The sequence below is a fragment of the Clinocottus analis genome, unplaced genomic scaffold, assembly GCF_023055335.1.
Source record: "Clinocottus analis isolate CAN_PGR_092001 unplaced genomic scaffold, fCliAna1.0.p SCAF_16, whole genome shotgun sequence".
Lineage (NCBI taxonomy): Eukaryota > Metazoa > Chordata > Actinopteri > Perciformes > Cottidae > Clinocottus > Clinocottus analis.
The window spans coordinates 4,686,281-4,704,052 of NW_027175887.1; the positions used below are offsets into that span (position 1 = coordinate 4,686,281).

General features: G+C 46.5%; 1 protein-coding gene and 1 pseudogene across 3 annotated transcripts; one reads left to right on the forward strand and one right to left on the reverse strand.

Moving 5' to 3' along the window:
- Positions 1-2,254: 2,254 nt before the first annotated feature.
- LOC137786440 (myosin-16-like) lies at positions 2,255-9,095 on the forward strand (annotated as a pseudogene).
- A 1,345-nt stretch (positions 9,096-10,440) lies between these two features.
- wipi2 (WD repeat domain, phosphoinositide interacting 2) lies at positions 10,441-17,501 on the reverse strand. Of its 3 annotated transcripts, none has more exons than XM_068579166.1 (12): positions 17,268-17,501; positions 16,458-16,540; positions 15,571-15,740; positions 15,345-15,441; positions 13,870-13,967; positions 13,444-13,536; positions 13,215-13,285; positions 12,988-13,095; positions 12,646-12,810; positions 12,242-12,349; positions 12,058-12,152; positions 10,441-11,847 (listed from the first exon to the last, which is right to left on the reverse strand). In XM_068579166.1, exons 1-12 carry the CDS (start codon positions 17,339-17,341, stop codon positions 11,735-11,737), a joined length of 1,275 nt encoding a protein of 424 aa, XP_068435267.1. In that variant the 5' UTR covers positions 17,342-17,501; the 3' UTR covers positions 10,441-11,734. The 3 variants fall into 3 exon arrangements, with proteins under 3 accessions (XP_068435267.1, XP_068435266.1, XP_068435268.1); XM_068579165.1 differs by having other exon boundaries at positions 12,982-13,095; XM_068579167.1 differs by lacking the exons at positions 10,441-11,847; positions 12,058-12,152 and having other exon boundaries at positions 12,238-12,349.
- Positions 17,502-17,772: the final 271 nt, after the last annotated feature.

The following is a 17,772-nucleotide window of genomic DNA, read 5'->3' on the forward strand; positions in this document are numbered from 1 at the left end:
GGCACGTGGTAGATTTGCCTGCATCCAAAATTGTTTATTTATCTAATCTTTGCTCCAACATTTGTGTTAAAAGTTAAAAATTGTTAAGTTAAAATTGCTGATTCTCAAGTTAAGAAATGCAATGCTGTTTTGAAGTTCCTTGACTCAAGAGCAAAATTGATAAACTCATCGGCATTAGGGTTTACTCCCTCCACACAGTTTATCAATCTAAATGAGGCTGCACTTGAGAAAAGCGGGTCCTTGAGCTGAATGCTAACATGTTGCGATGCTAATATGTGGATGTTTGCAAGTTAGAAAGTTCACCATCTTTTGTTAACACTAACACCAAGGGGTGGCTGATGGGAATGATTGTAGTTTGGCAGCTATTTAGTCACAAAACAATGACTATTAAAATGAAATACATGACCAAAGTCAGGGGATCACCTATTTATCCAATAGCTGCTGCACGGCTCAAAGAATTAATGCGTGGATAATAATACCAGTGCACTGTTAACTTGACTAATGACAGGGGGCGTCACTCACAGGTAGTTAGTTCCTTGAACGTTGGAGAGTTTCAATAAGCATGAACTGCCACCAGATAAGAGACATAATACAGTATAGTCTGTAGTTTAAACTGCATTTATGCACGATTAGAATCATGGCGATATTGAAGATGAGAACATAAACTAAGATCGCAGATACAACATCAATTCAAGACCAAGTTAATGCATCACTTTCTCTGAAATGATGTGCCGTGCTTTCCGAATTGTTTGTCAAGATTGTAAAGTATAGCCCGCTGAAGGTTGAGGGAGAGCTGGGTGGGCAGGGATGATGGCCGGAGGGATTTGGCTGCACGGCCGCAGTATTAGCTGCTGGAACAATGGACCCTCTCACCAGCCTGTTTACAGGACACAGTAAATCCACATAAGCAGTGAAATGGCTCATGGGACACCACACACTTCCAGAGGCTAGGCTCTCTCACACACACACACACACACACACACACACACACACACACACACACACACACACACACACACACACACACACACACACACACACACACGCTCATAAAGGCAAGGGCCACAAGTGGATGTGATGATTTGAAGATCTTTCAGTCTTCTTTTTCTTAGAAGTATTTTTAGTTTTAGTCTCTTTTTCCCACTTTTAAGATGTTTGTATTGTCTACAACCGCACTGCGTATGTCTAGCTCCCACATGTGGTTGTTTGTATCATCTATGTGTCAACACTCCGCAGGTGCAGAAACAGATTGACACACACACACACACACACACACACGCACACAAATGAGTTTATCCCTCTGAAACTTTAACGTACAGCTGTTATGTGATTATGTGTGTATGTGTATGTTTGTATACGTGTGTGTGTGTGTATGTGTGTGTGTGTGTGTGTGTGTGTGTGTGTGTGTGTGTGTGTGTGTGTGTGTGTGTGTGTGTGTGTGTGTGTGCGTGGGTGTGTTTTAGTCATTCAAAGTTCCGTTGGAACCCCTGAGACCAGCTGAGTGTGTTCACAAATACTTAAATAGATAATCCCAATCATAGAGACTAACTTAGTTATACTCACACACAGACGCACAAAACTCAATGAAGATGAAGACCCAACAGTTTGTTCTCGCAAAATGAAATAGAAATAGAAAAATGGTTAAATAAATAATTCCCTTCAGCTATAAGAAAAAAGGGGGGAGAAGATAAAGAGGACTAGTGACAGAGAGTTTATATACATGTTTGAATATTTATGTTCCTGAGAGTCTCTATATCCTTTCAAACTTCAACATTGTGGCTGAAAAAACTGTCTTCTTGTGAGAAAGCTGAACAATATGGACTGTATATGTATCTCCTTTGGGAAACAAGAGCAACAGCTGCTTCAGTTCTGGATACGATCAAGACAGTGATGCTCAAAAGAGGGACGTTTCCTTGAAAGCGCCACAACAAGCTACGCTGGTCGCACTGGTTTTTCCTCATCATGGGAGTTGTTGAGTTCCAGATGAAACACATGCGCTGCCATATCCAGGCAAGAGTTGGTTACTTTAAAGTTGCTTCATATCAATGGTTTTTAGTCAGTGGATTGAAAGTGGGCATTATGTGGAGCAAAAGAATGAAGATAACTGTAAAATTGAAAAATATAAAAAGAAAAGAGGCCCACTCCGTCTCTCTCAATGGTTTTTAATTTAAGAGGCTTTACTCATCCCAATTCCCACCGGGCGCACAGAGAAAAAGCAGCAGACAGCGAAGAGGAGAGTCACGGTGGGGTGAAAATGGAGGTGTGGTGGAGCACACTGAAGATAGCTCCAGTGACGGGGTGAGGAAAGGACATGGTTTCAGCCTGAGTGGTAGCTTTCCAGGAAAGCCCTGAACGGAGGCAGACTGGAGAATTCCCAGATCCGGCGCTGCCAGGCAGGTTGGATGGATGAGACCTCAGGGTGGTGGTGGCTGGTTCTGCAACTGTGACCACATCAGGAAGAAGAAAGTCTGATATAAAACTGTGTTGCCTCAGCTCACACAACCACCATACTCCTCCTGCGCGTACCTCCTGCATTGGTGAGTATCTGAGTCAAATACTGGGTGCTAGTGGGTCCCTATTTCTAACACGGTCTGCTTTCTCTCCATTGCTCAGCCTCCAGGTGAGCGAGCTGGTCAGTTGGTTGGTGTGCGTTGGCAGCAGCAGCAGCAGCCCTGCCATACAAAGGAGAGTGCGGGGCCGATGTGGACCCCATGCTGTTCATGGTTGCCCCGGAGAATGCTATGAATAAACCATACGACATGAAGCGCTCCTGCTGGGTCAAACATGAAAAGGAGGCTTTCATTGCTGGGGAGATTCAGTCTGACAACGGGGAAAAAAGTCACCGTCAAGACCGCCAAGAACACTGTAAGACCAACACTCACCAGTTCATTTGTCTTGAAGATTTACACTTAAGAAAAAGTGATGTTGAGATAATCTCAGTCAGGTCACTATAATCATGATGATTTAGTGTTTATCCTCTCTGGTCAGACGGTGACTGTGAGGAAGGACGATGTTCTACCAGACCAGCGACATGGCCGGCCTCACCTTCCTCAACGAGGCCAGCGTCCTGGAAAACCTGCGCAGCCACCACGTCAAACGCAACGAAGTTCCTCCTCACCTCTTCTCCATGTCAGACAACGGCTACCACGACATGCTGATGGGTGAGGAGCGTCACAGACAGGGTCAACACGGGTCAACACGGGTCATCACGGGTCATTGCGTGGTGGGGGGGCGGAGGTTGAGTTGGCAAAGAGGAGAAGGGAGCGTGCAAGTGGCATGCGGTGATGTGGGATAACTCCCCTCGAGACGAGTTGCTTGGAAGCCATCACACTGTTTTTAATGTGGAAAAAGGGGAGCGGGGCAGTTGATGTGTAATCAGTGTGGCGTGTGATGATTTGTTTAGGGAGCAGAACAATATTTGAAGCCATTATATGGCATCAGGGGAGCGCTGACAGCTGTCTGTGTTGTTGGTAATGCTGACAGAAAACTTCATCTGTACCTCTGATCCGCTCAGAGGGAAATCAGCAGTAATTACTCTCGTCTCGTTCACGATCTCTCTCTGGTTCTCGTCCACCTTCTTCATGTCCCATCATTGCAGAGCAAGAAAACCAATCTACGCTGAGTACGTGTACACATGTTTTAAAATAAATATAAGAAAGAAATAAATAAAGTGTAGACATGTGTCACTATTAGGAACTCCCTATAAGCTCATCCAGTACTTCGCCAATGTTGGAGCTTCTGGGGGCAAAAGCTCTGACTCCAAGGCAAGTGTGTGTGTGTGTGTGTATTTGTGTGTGCTAGACATGGTATGCTTTTGCTCGATGACAAACTCATGCAAATTCATCTCACATGCGTCTTTTCCTCTTATCCTCTCTTCCTCTCAGGGCTCCCTGGGGGACCAGATCATTCAGGCTAACCCAGTGCTGGAGGCATTTGGCAACGCCAAGACCATCAGGAACAACAACTCCTCACGCTTTCTAGGGATACGTATACAAAAATCATCAGATCATTTTTTTAAACCGTCAAATTAAATAAATTACGTCCACGGGACGGCAACAGTACAACCAGAACATCTGTGAGAATAACGTTTATGTGTTGTTTTAGGGAAAGTTTATCCGAATCCACTTCGGGCCAACAGCTAAGCTGGCTGGTGCCGACATTGAGAGCTGTGAGTGGGTGTCATTTATTTGGTCTTTTATTACCTCAGTCAAATACCAAAGTCTAGGTTTTTAAGTGATATGACTGTAAGCTGCAAAAGGAACATAACAAATATCCTTAAAACTAATTGTCTTGCTTCAGATCTGCTGGAGAAATCAGGGGTGATTTCCCTGCTGAGAGAGGATACCACATCTTCTCCCAACTCCTCTCTGGAAGGAAACCAGAACTCAGAGGTGAGGAAATGAAAGCTGCAACGCCATCAGATATGAAGTGAAAGTACATGTAAGCAGAAAATACAAGATCCTCTCCACTGCTGCACACATGTACTTTATTATTTCACAGTCGGCTTTGTGAATGCTAAAGAAACATTTGGGGTAACTTTTCTTTCTCACAGTCAAAACAGTTGAGGCGAAAAAATACTGCTTTAAATATACAGTTGAAATACTTCACATTAGCTGGAAGTAACGTAAGATGCATGTTTGAAACAACGTGAGATAAGTTGGTAAAAACTGTTGAAGTCACTAAGTTTAGTAAAGTAAAAGAAGTGACGGATAATCAGCTGAAATAGCTAAAAGTGATGGTTACAAGTTTGTAACGTCATGTAATAACTGTTGAAATCACTAATTATCTAAACGTAAAGTGATTTAAATAGTTATTTAAGAGTAAGGTTAGTGGTTAAAATAGTGAGCTAAAGCTAATGGATTAACAGTCGATAAAGTTAAATGTAACATTCGCTTAAAATTGTCTAACCTCTGCCGTTATCAGTTTAAATGCAAACTTTATCAAGTTTGCTCAGCGATGTGAGTTCAGAGCTGAGTAATTGACGCTGTGGTTTGATTTGAAATCAGCATTAAAGACGGAGACACTTCTCTGCACGACCAACGAGAAATGATATAAATGAGCCTGTTGATGGTGCTGTTGCCTCTGTGTCAGTGTTGTATGCGTCTGTGTGTGTGTGTCCGCAGGAAGCCTTTGATGTCCTGGGCTTCACTGTCGAGGAGAAGATGAGTGTGTACAAGTTGACTGGAGGCCTTATGCACTTCGGCAACATGAAGTTCAAACAGAAACCCAGAGAGGAACAAGCTGATGTGGATTCCACTCAGGGTATAAAAAGTCCAGCATGTTCACTCTCTCCGGCCTTTTCTGTCTATTTCTTCTTTCATCAGTCTCAATCTTATGCGTATTTGTGTTCCGGCCCATGTTTTCAGCCTGTGTAACAAGACATTGTTGGAATAATTGAATGAATTCCTTGTCTCCTCTTCTCTCCGTCCCTCGCCTGAAGTGGCGGACAAAGTCGCCCCCCTCATGGCCGTCAGCTGCGGGGAGCTGCAGAAGGGCATAACGCGGCCCAGGTCAAGGTTGGCAACGAGTTTCTGACCAAAGGTATTGCCAAGACATTATTTATTTGTTGCAATTTATTTTCCTGCATATAAAGACTGTGCTCGGTTAGAATAACTTGTAACGTCAGGTCAGAACCAGCACCAGTGTGTGTACTCCATCAATGCTCAGGCAAAGCCATCTATGACCGCATAGTCAAGTGGATGGAAACAGGGAAACAAGAAGATGACAATATCCACTCCGCAGCCCCGCCTCTTCCTAACACTTAATATACAGTAAACATGAGGAACAACAAGCACACAAGCCACGAGACTCGAGCTCAAGAAGCTGGGTACAAAGACACGCACTGACTCACAACACGCTCACCGGCTCACCCGTGTCCTTTCACTGTCTCTGTACAACAGGAACAACTGAACAAGCTGATGAGCACCCTGCGCACCCTGAAATGTGCTCACTATCTAGAGAAATGTATTCTTCTTGAGACATTTGGTGAAATATTCCCTGTGCACTCTCCACTTGGTGTTGTAAAGGTGTGACAGACAACCATCTGGTCCTGCATCAGTTAGCCTGCATCGGCGTGCTGGAGGGCATCCGGATCTGCAGGAAAGGATTCCCCAACCGGCGGCAGTACCCAGAACTAACAAAGGTTTGCCTCCCTTTCTTTCTGCGCTCATCTCCATGATTGAGTTTGAAAAGTTTTGAATCTCCATGTTAAAGTGGACGGCTCTCACTTGTCTCCTCTCGGGTACTATATCCTCAACAACAGCATCATCACAAAGGGATTCGTCGACAACAAGAGGCCTCGCAGCTCATCCTGGATAATATGGAGTATCGCATCAGCCACACCAAGGTTCACCACTGTTGTATTCAACACATCTAAAGATACCTCTTCTTGAACAAAAACATAATAATCAACATCAAAGACTCTAAAGTTGAATCACTTGTTGTCTCTCTGTTGCTCGTTGTGTGCGATCGACTATGAACAAATGAGAGTGTGAATCTGATTTCAGTTGTCCTCTTTGCCTCACCCCTTCTCTTTTTACGTCAATGTCAATGATGTACCTTTCCTCTGTCTTTCCACCTGTGTACTTATGAACACACATAGACACACTACATACACAAACACACGTACACACTTCACACACACGTACGTACGTTCTGCCCTTGTCTCGCCGCAGGAGCAGGACACGCTGCGTGATGCTGAGGAGCGCTGCACCCAGCTGATGCACCAAAAGCTCCATCTGGAGGAGTCAGTGCAGGTGATATGTGACAGATGAACCGTACCATACTAACTGTGCATTCACCTTTTTTTAAAATATTGAGCAGCAGATTTCCTCCTGGGCATGTGTGACATTATACGAACACTTTGAGGACTGGGAAGAATCGTTGAAATGTGTTAGATCTATAGACATTTTAGAGAGCAACACGTCTGGGACACATCTGGATAACGTTCTGTGTCTGAAACAACTGTGGATGTAGGATCTGCGTGGCCGCCTGGAGGAAGAGGAAGGCAGCACAGCCTCCCTTCATGGCCAGAGGAGGCAGCTGCAGGGAGAACTGACTGAGCTGAAGAGAGACTCTGAGAGGCGACCTGAGTCAGCGGGACGACCTCGTCGCCAGGCTGCAGGAGGAAAAGAGAGCTCTGGAGGAACTGCAACAGGTAGACAGACACACGGCAGCAGGCACATATAGACTGTGATTTTAAACACCTTTTTTATGTGACCAAAACATGCATTGATACATTGTTATAATTTAATTAGAAAACTCTGAAAGATCTCCAAACAGAAGAAGACAAAGTTAACCATCTGACCACGACCAACAGCAAGCTCAACTCCCACGTGAAAGAGGTATACGGGTAAGAATTAGTGCTTGAATCATGTTTGAATGTGTGTGTGTGTGTGTGTGTGTGTGTGTGTGTGTGTGTGTGTGTGTGTGTGTGTGTGTGTGTGTGTGTGTGTGTGTGTGTGTGTGTCTAGCTGGAGAACAGCTGGGAGCAAGAGAAGAGGATCAGGGCAGAGGTGGAGAAGGCGAGGAGGAAAGCAGAGGGAGACCTAAAGATGACCATTGAGAACCTGAATGAGATGGACACACACACACACACACACACACACACACACACACACACACACACACACACACACACACCCTCCTCTTGCAGGGTCCTAACACAGCGGTGGTGGGCCCGGCCAACGCCCGCCACGACCTCTCCCTGCTGAAGGAGCAGCTGAAGGAGGAGTCTGAAGTGAGCTGCAGCGCCTCGTCTCCAAGCTCAACGCCGACGTCACCACCTGGAGGAGCAAGTATGAGACGGACGCCATCCACCGCACCGAGGAGCTGGAGGAGACCAAGTGGGTTGAATCGAAGCTTAAAAAAACAAAACCAGCCGCTATAACGCTGCGAATCAAAGTGGGGCAGAAAGTTTTATATTATGTCTTGTGTATAAACAAACCATGTTTGATACTTTTTTAATTTAGTCCCACAATCGCTTCTTTCCTTCTCTTTCCTTTTCTTTCCTTCTCTTTCCACCCACTCTCTTCCAGGCGCAAACTGGCAGTGCGTCCCCGGGAGGCGGAGGAGGCAGCGGAGGCGGACCAGGCCAGAGCGGCCAGCTTGGATAAAGCCAAGCTGAGGCCGCAGGGAGAGGTGGAGGACCTCACCATAAGCCTGGAGAGGGTATATATATATATATATATATACACACACACACACACACACACACACACACACAAACATCGAGACCTAGGGAAATAAGAGGTTAATGGTCCCTTATTTAGCGTCATAAAGAAAGATCTTTCTTGATTTACGTCTTGACATCGAGACCGTGCACAAGGAAAACAAAACCCTCTCAGGTAGATTTTACACGTTTGTGGTACGGCCGAACCATGACGGAGAAGAGCGTGTGGCCTCGTCCCGGTAGAGAAAGAAAACTTGACATGTGCGAGTTCTGACTGCAGAATAATGTGAACAAATTAGCGTGTGTCCATAGTCCCGTTGCCTATCTTCCACTTATCAAAATGTGTGTTTGTGTGTTTGTGTGTGTCCAGGTGGAGGAAGGTAAGCCGGTGCGTGTGCAGCTGGAGCTCGCTCAGGTCAAGGCCGACATCGACCGCAGAATCCACGAGAAGGGGGAGGATGTAAGCTGCACGGCTACATGCGCCGCCCTCGAAATGTCTCAGTAAAGGCACGACATACATGAAACAGAGACAAGATGTAAAATCGATGAGTTCGGTGAGTTCAAAGCGAGGATATTGAGCGCTTACGCGTGCGTCTTCCTGCAGGCGACGCGACTGTGTGAGGAGCTTCGGCAGGAGCAGGACCGCAGCTCCCACCTGGAGAAGGTCGAGAAGAACCAGGAGCCTCCGAGACCTCACGCTGAGGCTGGAGGAGGCCGAGCAGCAGGCCCTGAAGGCACCATCCAGAAACTGGAAACCAGGGTGAGGAGCCGGGGGGTTGATAGCGTCGCTTAACGTTTCCTTAAAAAGTGACAAAATGGGGGAAAAAGGGTCACACCTCTCGTCCACGTAGTGTGTCGATTCTCCCCGTAGGTCAAGGCGATGGAGAGCGAGCTGGACCAGGACGACCATCCACGAGCTGGATGACGCTGAGGAGCGCGCAGAGGTGGCCGAGATGACCGTGAGGATGAGGAACCGAGCCTCCACCTCCAAGGGCTTCACCTCGGTCGAGATCGTCCAGGTCACGAAGCCCGCCAGTGGAGGAAAGGACGAGTGGAGGTAGAAAGACACACACACACACACACACACCGCGAGCAGGTAGGCAATTATACATCTTCATGATCGTGGACACAAACAACGTGGTTCAGTCAGTCTTGTCTCTGTGCTCCAACAGAGTGACGTGCAGACATGCAGCCCTCCAGAGGACGCTCGACTGAGGAAGCAGGAGCTCGGGAGGAGGAAGAGAAGGAAGATGAGGAGAGAACTCCTTCGAAAGTCCTAAATAATTAAAAGTCTTCAACATCACCAATCGTATAAATCGATGCAGTCTTAGGATTGGTCACGTCTCTTGTGCCAATCGATCCTCAGCCTGCTTGCTCAGTGTGTTTTACCGTTAGTATGCCGTGAATGTGTGTGTCTGCAGGCTTTAAATGTACATTCAAATGATGTTGTTGTTTATGTGGAACTGTCAGGTACAAGCCTTCGGTTGTGTCTCACCTTTTGTTCTCATGGTTCTGTAAAGTGCTTTGGATCCTGTATTGTAAGTGTATGCGTGTGTGTATGTGCCTTGCGTGAGTGTCTCCACACTGGAGGGGTGTGAAGCTGTGCTCTGATGTCCACGATAGAGAGCCCACCAGGGTGTGTGCAGTCGCTTCTGCATGTGTGTTAAAGGTGTGTGTGTGTGTGTGTGTGTGTGTGTGTGTGTGTGTGTGTGTGTGGTGGTCAGCTGCAAAGTCTTAATAAACTACAAGCAAATGAACAGAGAGGTTTGTGGCCTATTGAGCGAAGGAGGGGGGGAGGGGTTACACTTAATGAAGCAGCCTGCAACACAACATGGAGTGTGTGACTCCCTATACAAGAAAGCTGCAAAGAGCAACACAATCCATCAGGTGCACAGGTGTAAGAGGTCCCTGCTGAGCTTTTGAAGCTTCTCTGGGCTCACTGTGCTGGTCCAGTCCCATCCCTCTTATCTTACCCCGAAAGGAAAGCTCTGTCAAACCCACGAAGAGGTGTAGGACTAAACATGAGCGATTAGCCAGTGAGCACGGCAGCGTTGAGCAGCTAAAGAGCCAGGTAGTCAAAGGAGAGGACACGCTGGGTTCACCTTCATCAGCAGGCCAGAAACAAGACTCCACATGAAGGCTAATGCTGGGTTTTTTTTGTTGATAGATGGCTGCACTGCCCCCATGTGGAACAAATCTATTAATGCAGGTTGAAGCTTTCACATAAAGATAAATAGCTGTAGTGGAACAAGAACAGACGGCACCGTATCTCATACATCAACATGGAATTTATTTTTCATTTTAGTTTCAGATGAACGTTTCACATTTTGTACAAAATCATTAGAAAATGCCTGCCGATCCCCGTCTAGCGGCTTCAGACACCCAAAGGATTAAATGGGGAACCATGCAGCGTCCTGGACCAGTCGGTGAGGCTCAGCCCGAGCTCCAGATCCACCGCAACTAAAACCCACAGTTCACTCGCTGTCCCAGAGAGCGTAAACTCTTCGGTCACGACCCGACGCCATGGTGCGGCGACGCCTCAGCCACATAAGTAATGTACAGGGCCGCGTGGCGGTGAGGCGGCGTCCCTCACAGCTTCCTGTCTTTCTCAACTGGTCCACCCAAACGTCTTCGATGTATGGACAAAGTACCACGTCAACAACACCATGCATGCTTTCTTACGCATGACACATCGTTGGCTATGATCGTTATGTAGATTTAAGAAAAGTACTAATCAGAGTTTAAAAATCAACCAATGACTGCGGGCCTGAGAAGAGGAGCAGAAGGTTCTGTGAGCCATTGTATGGATGAGGGGAAAGTGAGAGGGGTGGTTGGAGACAAGTGGAGTCTAATTACTCAGTGTTTTGCTAATGTACATGCCCAGCACACACACACACACACACATACACACACAAATGAGGCCTCAGCACGAGCGCACGCTTAAAAAGCAAACACCTCCGCCTCATGCCGAAGGCTTCCTAATCATTATTTGGAGGTTAAACTTAAGCCAGATGAGCGATGCCACACTCCTGGACGCGATAGAGGGAAAAAAAGAAGAAGGTACACACCGTCGATTAAGATCCGACAACTGAAAATGGATTTTATTAAGCCAATGCAAGGAGATCCCTCTCTCAAACAGAAGAAAGCACGACGCTGGGGCAGAGAGGCACTTACACAAACACTTTCATTTTACACAGTGCTCGCGTCTGTGTGTCTTTAGTGAAGACACAGCTACATTTGTTTTCTTATATCAAACGTCCAACACACACACACACACAGATACTCGTTTTCACACTGGAGCATGTTTTTAGCAGTTGGCACATGTACATGCAAAGCGTCAGTCTGGCCTGCGCAGGCAAACCGAGAGAAAAGGGAGCCGAAAGGGAGGCGGGGGGGGGGAATGAGGGAGATAGACATGTATGTGAACGGACAAACGCACAAACAGACCGACAGACAGGCTCTTGGAACACTTCTGAGCGTTTAAAAACACCCCTCGCCTCTGCCCCCCTTGTGTCACATGTTCATAGCAGCACCAGAGGAGCCCTCTGATTGGTGGGTACTAAGTCAGTCAGTCTCAAGGATGAGTGGCGGTTGCTCGTTCTCTTCCTCCAAGCGCAGGTCGTTGAGGTCGTCTTCGAGCCCCGCCCCTCCCACGGCGCCCTGCTCTTCACAGTAACCTAGGGAAACAAGAGGTTTATTTAGCGTCATAAAGAAAGATCTTTCCTGATTTACTTCTTGAAATTACTTACTTGTAAATGTAAAATTGTAACTAATATGAAAATATAATTGATTAAATAACTGCTTAGTTACTCAACAAAACCAATTTCATACAATTGCATCGTCCTTTCCACCAAACTTCTACTAAGTAGAACATTTGAGTGACAGACCTTTAGTGACAGCAGCACTGTAGGTTGGGGCCACAAGTGGGCGGTCATGTGACTGCTCAAGGATCTCATTGCCCGGCTCGGCACTGCCGTCTAGCCTGAGGAGTTCAGGAGCAGAAACTCTCAGTTCAGCCCTTCAAACTTCAGGCTGCAGGTTGTGTAAAGAACTTCAGATGTGTTTAGTTACCTGTGCTGCTTCATAAGTGTGCACTCCCCTCCTTCTTGTGGATCCAGGTTGTACAGATACAGGTAACCATCAGCCGCTGCCACCAACAACCGAGGAATCTTCTGGATCCTAATTTTAAAACAGAGATTCACAAGTTCCATTTACTGATGAAGAAGAGCATCCAGCCTTCAGCTCCCACGGGACACGTCACAGGTGACCACGATGTTTGTATTTTTCTATAATAGATGAAGAGGGCCTGAACGGTACAACATAAATGTGCCTGACCTCTCTGCCCCCGAGAGCAGACCTGCATATTACTTTGGATTCAACATCACTGTTTTAAAAGGGTAGGACCCATCAAACAACAAACAAAAACACCACAGTGCCGTATGTGTACATACATACGCGTGTGTATTTATACTCACACAGCTAAGGCGCATATGTTCTTATGTCCACAGAAAGGCAGACGTACAGTCGCGAAGGCTCGCCCCTGGGTGAACATTTCCGTAACCTGAGAAGGCAGGTAGGTGGTGGACGCCATCAGGACCTTACCCAGGTACCCTCCCCATGTGGTGGGCTCCTCTGCTGGCCTACACGCACACACAAACACACACACACAAACAAACACACACACAGAATATGAGAAGCCTCGGTTACTCTGAGGAACATGAAGCAGAAGGGCAGGACTCATCCACAGCCCTCAGAAGCTGTTTTTTTCTTTTAAGTCCAACTTAATAGGATGGAGACTGAAAGGTACGTACACATACTTCTCCTTCTGCGTCTCTAATTTGAAGATGTGGACCGTCTCTGTGTTGCTGGAGGCCGACAGGTAAAGGCCTTCCATGCTGAACGCCAACGAGCAGATGCTCACACACCTGAGACGAGAAAGCCACACGTACGGGGAAGCAGGTGAACACAAAGACAAAACGATGCGAGTCCATCACAGTGAAACAGCTTTCATTTCTGAAGTGCAGTCAGAGATCAAACCGTCTACCTCTTCACTCCTCTTCGAAACTCGAAGAGCTTCTGCCCCTCCGGGATCGAGAAGACGCGAATGACGGTGCCCTGGGAGGAAGTGAGAGACACAAGACTTGTGAGGATGAGAAAGCTCGCAGGTGAGGTAACGACAGTGATGCGTCTTCGCTGCAGGCGGAACACAAAGCCACACACACTAATGAGCCACAAAGACGTCGGGTCAATGCGCTTCACAGTTCGTGCCGTACCTTCTCTGATGCTGTGGCCAGTTTGGTTCCACTGGCATCGAAAGCCAGCGCCGCTAATGGGCTGTCGTGGGCTGGAATCATGTTAGCCGCTCGCTGGGAAACACACACGGACACTAGTTAGAGATGCGCTACTTCAGATAGAACTAAAAAAAGAAAAGCCAGTATCAGCTGTGACTGATGATAGGAAGCACTGGCTGACAGAACAGCGAGGAACGAGACCCACGGGACAATTTAGATTTAATTTCATCGTTGGGTCTTTTATAGAATGACAGAAAATAAACACTAAACAAATATATCATAAACAGCAGATCAGCTACACATGCAACAAGTGTTTGTGTGACATGAGGTGTATCCAAGGACTTGCGTTTCGTGTGGAAGATTAAATATAGGAGCTTTTTATTGAAGGGCACAGAGCTTGACACCTACCAGGTTGACTGTGTCAAACACCTGGACTTCTCCTATCGTAGCACTGCCTGGGTAAGCCAGATAACAGTTATCGTTGCTGATGGAAAGGGCGCACAATCCTGGAGAAAACACAAAGCACAAATGCAAACTGGTTAACAAGAGTGAGACAAAGAAAGATAAATCAGACTCCAACAGAACCGCTTGTATCTGAACTTGACAATAAGTGAAGCTGAAAGAATGACTCAAGTACACAATGACACTACAATCATCTTGATGTTTGCAATAGTTCTGACAGCGTGAGTTGGTTTTTGTTCAGTGGTTGTATTAAATAGACAAATATCACAAAAGTAACTCAGACTGCAGTGACAGTTCAGGAAACGACAAACAAAATGGAGTTAATTGTGACTGAATAATAAACTTAGAAATATCAGAATCAGAACCATTTATTGCCATGTATGTTTTCACATACAAGGGATTTGTCCTGGCAGGAGGTGCATAACATTTAACAATAAACATTTAACAATAAACAGATGGCAATAAATGGGAGCATGAATATTTACAATTGAATCGACAGGAGAATATAAATTAAAATAAAGTGTTATGTGAAGGTGAGTATAATTATAAAGTGGCAAGGGTATTTAAATTTGAGGTGTGGAGGGGTTTGCAGGGGAGTGACCAGGAATTGTCTGGGAGTGGCGGAGTTATATGAAAGAGAAACCAAAACCTGAGCAAAGTCTGGTCCCTGGTTTCAGTTTGAGCGCATACTATACTGAGACGCAAAGAGCCTCATCTCCATGAGAAACACAGTCACTGGTGTGCTGTGGGCTGTAAGAATGACCACTCTCAGTCATTTGCACAATGATCAGGGCTGAGGGTTAACAAAGGAGCAAGAACAAAGGGGACTGGACCACCTGTGGTCTCGGGGAATCTCCCTCCTGTTCTTATCAGGAAAAGGAGGGGGATTTGATTTGCGTTTGAACAGCTGCAGAGATAAAGAGACTTTACATGCATGCAATATATCATTTGCATTACATTGTAACCTTTAGAACTTAATAACAATTCCTTCTAGGTGACACTATTTTCTTAGTACACACAGGAGCACGGAGTGATGACTTTAGATACTGGAAAACAGAAACGTTACGGGGCCATCGTCAAAACCTAGATTTGAACTAATAAGGCGAATGAGCTTAATGTTCTGGATCGTCAACACCAGATTGTAGAGGACTGAGCGAGGTTCTTTGAGATGAAGCGAGACAGGAACGGGCTGTGGAGCGGAAGCTCAGACACTCAGCTGAGTAATGTATACTGTATCACCATTTGAACTTTAATTAAAACATTTTATTATAACTCATTGAGTTCTCCGATTGTCTTTGCATGAGCGCCCAAGGTTCGAAGAATATTTAACACCTCATAGAGCATTTTACTGACGTGTACCTCACACACTATACCTCATATACACAGACCGTACTGCGTTGCTCATCATTCTTCACACTCACCTGAAGGGTTGGGCGGAGTTTCTCTGATAGTGTGCAGCACCTTCATGTCCCGGATGTTGTGAATGTAGAGTGACTCCTCCAGACACACAATCAGCCTCTGCAGAGAAACCACAAAACATCAACAACATGCAAACCCTAACTCGACATACTAGTCAACAAAAACATCTGCGACAGCGTGAAACTAAGTGTCTGACAGACAGGTATTTCTTCCCTCCCGCCGTCCTACCTGTCTGTTGAGCTTGACAGCCAGTATGGTGTTGGAGTAGGAGTAGTTGCAGATCTCGGTTCCCTTCTTGAAGTGACAGACTTTGAGCTTCCTGGGGGCCTTCAGGCTGACGATGGCCACCAGGCTGCTGGAGAACAGACGCTCCACAATGCACACATCCTCCGTGTCCGCTGCAGGGATGCACACAGACCCACAAATCACCACAACGTTCACTCGGTGACATGCCATTACCTTTTACTAGCTGCCTCTCTGTGACTCGAACAATTTAAAAAAGGGGAAACAAATTTGTGCTAATGAAAGCATCACATGTTACACCCTGTTTGGGCAGCAAGCCGAGTCACAAACAAATTTGCTGCCCCTGCACACACCGGCATAACTTCTAGCACACTGCGTACATTCGGTGAACATATGGAGCAGAAGCTGGGTTCATTAATTATAGATTATAGCACTTAATGGCTCAAAACACTTATTGTCTTGGTACGACTACACAACCAGAGTCTCCTGCTGCCCTATTTGCATTGGTCCTTCCAATCGAACAGGATGATCAAGGCACAGACTGAGCACATGCAAAATATAATTGCTGCAGAGAATAGATCATAATGTACAATTATGTAAATACAATAACGAGGAGGAAGCTTGATGTTGTGGTGCATGTGGGTGGGAAAAGCGCTGCGAAAACTTTATGAATATTTAAAGTGAGAACAAGGCTCAGATGGTGCAGTGATTGTGTCTGAACTGAGCCTGCGTTTTAAAACAAAGACTCAAAAAAAAGACTGAACAATAGTGATAGTGACTGAACAGTGTAGAACAAGCAGCTTTAAACCCACTGCACAAGGATTTTGTACATTAGTTTGCTCTTAAGAGAAGAAAAAGTGAACAATACTTACGACATTCATATATCTGCTCCAATTTGTCCACAGAGGACAGGGAGAAAAACTTGTAGCCTGATTTGGTGCCAACAGCTAAGGACCTACATCAGTAACAGACAACATGGAACAACCATTATAATATATATATATATATATATATATATATATATATATATAAACTCGTCATTGCAGCTGCAGTGGTCTCCGCGTCACTGGACGTTTCCGGTCAGAGGTCGTGAGAGTCGTCACACGACTGCAGGGTTTAGCAATGGAGCCGGGCCTCTGCGGTCTGCAGCGGACGGCTCCTCTCCCTGCACTCGCAGAGACGCATCGCGGCACGTTACTCATCTTGAAGTCTGCTTACAAGCAAAACAACGACGCAGTGTGTGTCTGCTACAGCGTCACCGGACGGTCCCCCCACGCGAGTCCCACAGCGATAACAGGCGCTCGAGCCCCTAAAACGTACGAAAATAACAGACTTCCGCAAAGTGTTTCTTTCACACGACTATATAAATTAATCTTAACAGCCGTCGCGTCACATGACACCCAACCTACATGTGTGTTGTAGCTAAAGTTAGCCTCGGACAACACAGCATCGTGTCAGCTAAAGGAAGCTATGTGCTCGTGACGGGACGTTATTATGGCGTCCACGGGACCGCTAACGGAGCCAGCTAACGCCGGAGTGTGCTGGTGGCCATGCCCCGTGTGAGACACGACCACCAGGCTAGTTCACATCGCGCCCCGGCCTCACGAGCCCACACATTGAGCGAGCTAGCTAACGCTAGCTCGACAACGCAGGCCGTCCGCTCTCCCCCGGCCCTGTCTTACGTGTTGTCCTGGTTGAAGTTGGCGAAGAGAAGCTGGCTTCCGCCAGCATCCCCGCTTTGACTGGCTAAGTTCATGGGCTCGACACCATCGAAATGTACAGCTCCGGTAGAAATAGCAGCAGCCGGGCTTGGATTAATACTACGATAAGGGCCAGAAGTGTGGAGCTTTCAAGGAGCCATCTCTCTTTTCTGGCCCCGCTGTAGTGATTGTTGTTGTTTTCAGAGGGTCTGTTGCTTCCCCTCACTGCGCATGCGCCGAGCACGCAACGTGCAGCGCCGTTAAAGAGCCAGCGCCGTTTTGCCGAGAGCAGCGTGCTGGTGACGATACGTGTGATCATGTACGCTGTGACTGAGAATAGTATGTTTTTTTTTGTCCATTGTCTCGGCTCCACGGGCGAGAAAGTCAGCAGGAGCAAACACGGATCTCCTGGAAACACTCCGCAGTAACTATTTGTGATGTGTGCAAACATCTGAAAAGAAGGAGCGAAATAGTCCGGTTAATTAAA